The sequence below is a fragment of the Drosophila ficusphila genome, unplaced genomic scaffold, assembly GCF_018152265.1.
Source record: "Drosophila ficusphila isolate 14025-0441.05 unplaced genomic scaffold, ASM1815226v1 contig_198, whole genome shotgun sequence".
Taxonomy (NCBI): Eukaryota; Metazoa; Arthropoda; class Insecta; order Diptera; family Drosophilidae; genus Drosophila; species Drosophila ficusphila.
Window position 1 is genome coordinate 3384197 of NW_025064092.1, and position 6682 is coordinate 3390878.

Consider the following 6682-nt stretch of genomic DNA (forward strand, 5'->3'; position numbering starts at 1 on the left):
CAGGACTAGTTACCCTGTAAATGATTCCTTTTACCATTTGCCAGCACATCCGTTTTAGCATCGAATAAGAAGTCTGCCAGTCAAATTCTTATCATTACGATTACAAAGGGAAAATCCGATTAATTTATTACAAAATTTAATATACATGGACAATCGCCAGCAGTCCCAAAAACACTTTTTATACATTTAGTCATAGTTTAAAATTAGTGTATGTGTACTGTTTATCTGTAGGAATTGTTGTTATTGCAGAATAATACAAATTATGTTTGTGCATATGTACAATAAGTTTAGAGGTTTCTCTCGGTTTTTGTGGGTTCGGTTAAAAGCTATAAACCATCATTTGTGCAGCAGAAAGCTGAGATCCGCTTGAGGGGCAAGTTCCTCGGGTCCGCCGTCCCTGGAGAAAATTAAATACATAAAGGTATTAGACAGATGAAAAGATTGCATTTATAGAACCACTTAAAAGGGGGATAGTTAATGAAACTATGCTTTAATTTAAGTGCATTCTATACTATTAAATGAAAAATGTATTAGCTTAAATCTCGAAGAACTCATTTGTTAAAAATGTATGAAGATGATATTCCAAGAGTCTAATAGGGGAATCACTATTTACTATTTATATTGATTTTTTAGTTTTGTTAAGTATACTTTAACTTACGGCTTGAATAGCTTGGCATTCCGATCCCCCAGGAGCGTGGCCTTCTCGCCCTGAACCCGGACACTTGTGCCCTCCCGGAGACCCAGAACTGGAAGCTTGTGATAGGCCACAAACTCCTCGATCCTTTCGTCCCGCGTTTCGCCCTTGTGCTGGCTTCCCACCTCGGGATCCAGATAATGCGGATTAATATTAAAAGGGACGAGGGCCAGTGCCTCGAAACTCGGCGGATAGGCGACCGGCATATCGTTGGTGGTGTGGATCGATCGGGTGGCCACATTCGTGCCCGCACTGCTGCCCACGTAGGGTAATCCCTGCTGGAGGACCAGTTCCCGGATCGGATCGAGCAGCTTCATCTCGTAGAGCGTGCGCAGCAGGACGAAGGTGTTGCCGCCGCCCACGAAGATGGCCTGCGCCTCCTTGAGCGCCTTCTCGCGATCCGCCTTCGTGTGCAGTCCCTCTACGTTGTAGCCCCAGGGTTTCAGGGCCTCCCGCACCGTGGCCGTGTACTTGTCGTGATCCCGCAGAGCATATGGAACGAAGAGCACCGTCTTCACATTGGCCCTGCAAAGGATGCATAAGTGGTTTAAAAACAGTATTCAAATGATATTCTTTATATACAAAATAAGAGCAATCTTAATACAAATATGTTTTATATTTATTAGATACTAGAGGTCCTGTGTCCGCTTCGCTGGTCAACACAATTTAACAACATAAAAGTCAATATTGCAACATTTTTCAAATATATGGAAGTATAGAAAGATGGTGATTTAACACTTTTCCAGTTTGACTTTTCCACTTGCGCAGCACAATCCAGCCGTTTCTCTTTTAAACTTTAACGCACTGCAATATCGGTATATAGTCGCCATTGGTCCAATATCTAAATTTTCATTATCACTGTAGTTCGCAGTGGGGTCATATTGGAATGCAATGCGATTGAATGATGCCAATGATCTCCATGTGCTCATTTGTCTTTCTTCGCTTAAGTTTTGTGAATATACTGGCTGCTGGCTTGGATGTCTGCGGCCAATGCTTGCACGTCGTCCTCTAAGCATTTTGGACTATGGACAGAGTGGTGAATTTATCCTCAAATGCACGATCCACATAATTTTCACAGTTCAACTTAAATTGAATAAAAATTCTTTTTTTTTCACAATTTCACAGTGAACACAAAAATTGAGTTAAAATGCTATGGGAGCGTGTTTGTCAGTGTGATGAGGTAGCAACTCACTTTATATGCGACAATATTGCAATTTTCTTACGGATCCCTAATTTTTTTCAAAATAAATTATAGCCTATTTAACTCCACGATAATATCGCTTTCTATCGGCGAAAGAATTTTTTAAATCGGACCAGTAGTTCCGGAGCCTATTCCCTGCAAACAAACAAACAAACAAACAAACAAACAAACAAACAAACAAACAAACAAATTTTACCTCTTTATAATATTAGTATAGATTCATACAAATGTCATGAAAGATTTTCAGTTTGTGTTTAATAAGACTGTGATTTTATAAAAATATGCATTTGTACAATATAAAGAAAGTTTTTCATGCTGGTATGCTCTTATTATAGTAAATCAAAAAGGATCATACATTTAGGATAAGATTACTTAGGAACATCTCTTGCAAACTGTGTTGTATCCCAAAGATTAACAGAAAGATAAACTATAATTTGAGATATATATTTACTAATTACAGATATCACAGAACCGCCTTTAAAAATATAATTAAAATGCAATTGCATTCGGGTGCGGTAAGTGATCAAGACTAAATACTTTGAGTTCGGTTGCCCACAGGTTAAACGTAGTTACCCCTTGAAGAGATCCTCCAGTTGGCCGCGGGCGTGCTCCAAATATCCATGGCCGTGCAAACGCGACGAGGAGAGCAACAAAAGGTTCCGTGCACCGCCCATTTCTTCAGCAATCTAATCGTGGTACTGGATGGTTCACCCACTCGGCCGGATTATCACAGTTTTATGACCCGCTGCTAGGGATGGGGCCCAGAAACATCGGAACAAAGGCCCCAAAGCTTATCGCGGAAAAAACAGGGGAGGAAGTGCATGTAATTCACGAGGGGTTGATTAAACTCCGTGCTTCAATGAAGAAAACCTTTTAGGAAAACAGGTCCAAATAATTATTATTATTATTTATATATAATATATACTTTTCTAAGTTTACCCCCGTTTACATTGCATTTTTGATGAGTGCATAAACCTGAATATTTACATTTCATTCATTTGTGTCAAAAGTGACTTTTTGTTTAGTTGAATGATTTTGAACTTTAAACGCAATAGAAATCTTTAATATTTGTGAATTAATTATTTCGAAAACCTTTGTGAAATAATATTTTGTTGAATGCCCATTTTACTTTTTATTGCAATATAATTTCAAGGTGGGAAAAAGCGCATTCAAAACGAAGTTATTGCAACCCTGAAAAATGCAGACAAATATTTGAGTTGAAAATATCGATGTCACGTTTGCAGTCGTTGCATTTTCCCCACTTATAATGCACCGATATTGGACGGATATTTTTAAAAAGGTTGTTTCAAGACATGAAAACGATTAAAAGGTTTACTACATTTAAGGAACAAAAAAAAACACTGCCATTGACCAAGTCCTTCAAACAATAAGCCAGATAAATATCAACATTAATTAGCTATTTCACGTAATATATATTTGTTAAACAATTATAATTACAATTACACTTTCTGTTCGGCTATTTTGGTGTTCAAAAAAGTTTACAATTTATCATTTAAGTTTAGTACGTTTTTACATTCATTGTTTGCTTGCTTCTGTTCCTCTTTTTGTTTTCGTTGACTAAGCTATTATTTTCTTTTAAATATATATTAAAATGGTTTTTGTTTTTGTTTTCTTTCTGTTTTTCAAGACAGCAGCATCGCCAGCTGGGAGGCACGGTTCGGCTATCGACTTTTGAGCTTTGCAAGGCGTAGGTTGCGTGTTGCATGTTGCAGGTTGCAGGTTGCTAGTAACGGTTATGTTGCTGTTTGCTTCTCACTTAAATTAATAATTATGCGGTTTCCACTTTTGAATCTTAAGATTAGCTGATTGCTGTTGGTTTTTCCTTGGATTTCATTCATTGTTCTTTCTTTCTGTTTTTGTTTTTTTTTTTTTTTGCTGGCACGCAGACGGGGGACACACACACAACATGTACGAAATGCATGTTTAGAAGAAGACGGCGGCAATTTACACGGGCGCACGGGCGCATGGGCACACGGTTTAAAAGGGTTAAGGGGGGCGGCGCCATGGGTTAACCATTAACCTGCTACCCGGCCATTAGCCTACTGCGCCGGCTGCTGGTCGGGCAGGTCCAGTATCCGGGCCACGAACTCCGAGATGTCCGTGTTGCGCTGCAGATGCTCCACGATGAAGCTGTGCCTGAGCAGCTGCTCGTAGTTGGGCCGCGCCATGTACTCCTTCTGTAGGCTGACGGCGATGAAGTCCTCGAACTCCGGCGAGAACGTGTCCGCCGGCAGACGCGGCGGATCGTCCTCAACCACCTAAAAATAGAAAAGAAAATGAGTTATCATTAAGAACATTACCCTCTAATTTAATTAGAAGTTTTAAAGATTTTATTAAAGCTTTTGCTTTCTACTGCTTACGTTAAAAAGTTCTTGCATTAATTCTTTGTCTATTCGAAACTAGGGATTCTAGTTTGAAAAACGTTTCAAAGGGTTATTGGGTTTATTAAATCAAGGTAAAAACCAGACTGAACTATAAATCTATTTTTGCCGCAGTTCTGTGTGCTGCTATTGATCTAAAAATATTTATTATACTATTAATAAGGGTTGCTAATTAGCTACTAGTGACATGCAAAGTAAGTTACGTAATTAAAGTTTATATTAATAAACGAAAAGGCAAAACCCAAACGTTGCTGTTTTTGTAATTCTGAATAGAGATATGAAGCTTTGAGAGTCAGTAAAAATAGGATTAACCCCAAATTATATATTTGTATATATGGATATGTGGATGCTACATTTCTGTAGACTGATTATTTGCTTTTTAACATATAGCGTTATTATTTAGTAGAGTCAACCAAGAGATTTGTTTTCAAAAGATACGACTTTACAAAAAAAAATCTGTTTGGATTTAAGCACATGCCATGTTTATGAATTAACCCTAAAAACAGACAAGGAATTTAATAAACAAAGTTTCTGACTTTAAGTATTTTATAGAAAAACGGGATTATCAAGAAATTATGGGTTTTTTCACAAGCCTTGACTTATTCATACGTTTTTTAACGATTGGCCATATTTGTCAACTTCTGCCCCACAAAATTGAGTGGATATAAGAATGGAATAACCATTTGGAATGGCATGACCATTTGGAATGGAATAACCTTTCGAAGGAATACATGTACATATAGAAAGCACCCACCTGGCGCAGCTGCTCGAAGGGCGTCCGCCAATTGTCGTAAGGATAACGGCCGGTGGCCATTTCGATCATGCTGATGCCCAGCGACCAGACGTCCGATCGGATGTCATACTGCGCCGGATTGCCCTGGGGATCGATGCGTTCGGGGGCCATGTACGGTTTGCAACCGGCATCGATGGTCTTGGCGATTGAGTCCACGAGGTAGCCTGTAAGTCAGTCAAAGATGGGCATAAATATTAGTCATTCGCGCCTTCAAAAATGCCAGAAACGACTCACCTGAGATGCCAAAGTCACAGATCTTGACCTGACCGGCCCGATTGATCAGTATGTTCGAGGGCTTGACGTCCCGATGGATGACTTTCAGCTGGGCGTGCAGGTAGTGCAGGGCACTGACCACGCTCATGGCAATCTGTGAAGTACATTAGTGTTATAGCGGCACGATTCCCAGATAAGATTAGACCCCATCCTCCCTCTGGCTGACCTTGCCCAGCACGCTCTCCTCCATTCGCAGATCGTGGCGGAAGACCTTCGGATAGAACTTGTCCAGGCTGGTGCTCATCACCTCCATGCAGATCCAGACGTCGCCCTCGCGGTACATCGCACCATAGAAGTGGACCGTGTAGGGGCAATCGCTGGACCGCATCGATATGTCCAGGTCCATGACCAATCGGTGCTGTTCGCGTATGTTCACGGTCATTGGGATGCGTTTGACGGCCAGAACCGTATCGGTTTGCCGGTGGCGCATCTTCTCCACAATGCCATAGGCACCGCGGCCCAGATCGCAGATCTTCTCCAGACTATCCGCATCGATGTCGAAGGTCTGATCGCCAATTTGGATGGTTGCCCGCGAGTCCAGATTCCGTGGCGGGACTCTATGGAGATTGGAAGGTGATGGCGGCGGCTTAACCATGGGTTTTACTCTACATTATCTCTGCATTTTGCGCGGATTTAGCACTTACATGGACTGCTCCGGCTCCCTTGAAATGGAAATGGGCATTGGTCGTAGACGTCTAGACATTTTGGTGGATCCTTCCTTGCTCCTCGACTTTTTCCGGCACACTTTCTGGCGGACTCTGTGGACCCCGCGGATTCGATTCAATTCGATTCTTCGACTCGGCAAAACTTCAGCAAGATGCGATGTGATGCTGTTCCTACCACATTTGGTCTGGACAGGATCGTTGATTTGGTGTGGAGATTGTGGGGCCCGCTGTTTGCCGCCCAACCTTTGGTTTTTCCCTTGCTTTCCGCACTTTTTGCACTGTTTGCCGATCGCCTTTTTCGCTTCTCGTTTTTCTCGCTTTTCCACTAGCGGTGGCAGACCCTCGACAGCCGACTATCGATATGATCGAAGTCGATATCGATAGGTACATATTGCAATTTCGGATGGTTCCTTTAATAAAAAAATAGTTTTTAAGCTTTAAAACACGCTAGAGATATATAAACAATTAACCAGAGGCCAAGGATGGAATGATACAATAAGAAAAAAAGAAAACTATGAGTTTTAGATATGTCAAATAGGAACAACTTGACAGTTAGTTTCACGATTTAATGATCAAGATTATTGGGTGACAACTCTGAAACACCACTATGCAACCATTTATGCATTTCGGCTCCTGCCTTTAATTTTTTTCTTG

At 41.0% G+C, this 6682-nt stretch overlaps 2 protein-coding genes across 2 annotated transcripts; both read right to left on the bottom strand.

Moving 5' to 3' along the window:
• Positions 1-94: 94 nt before the first annotated feature.
• Positions 95-2633, bottom strand: LOC108095581 (probable alpha-aspartyl dipeptidase). Its single transcript, XM_017196737.2, has 3 exons — positions 2469-2633; positions 659-1219; positions 95-397 (listed from the first exon to the last, which is right to left on the bottom strand). Exons 1-3 carry the CDS (start codon positions 2567-2569, stop codon positions 337-339), a joined length of 723 nt encoding a protein of 240 aa, XP_017052226.1. The 5' UTR covers positions 2570-2633; the 3' UTR covers positions 95-336.
• A 675-nt stretch (positions 2634-3308) lies between these two features.
• Positions 3309-6365, bottom strand: LOC108095613 (dual specificity mitogen-activated protein kinase kinase 6). Its single transcript, XM_017196778.2, has 5 exons — positions 6008-6365; positions 5530-5920; positions 5325-5457; positions 5052-5254; positions 3309-4174 (listed from the first exon to the last, which is right to left on the bottom strand). The coding sequence occupies exons 1-5, from the start codon at positions 6064-6066 to the stop codon at positions 3956-3958; spliced, it is 1005 nt and encodes a 334-aa protein (XP_017052267.1). The 5' UTR covers positions 6067-6365; the 3' UTR covers positions 3309-3955.
• Between the last annotated feature and the right edge of the window lie 317 nt (positions 6366-6682).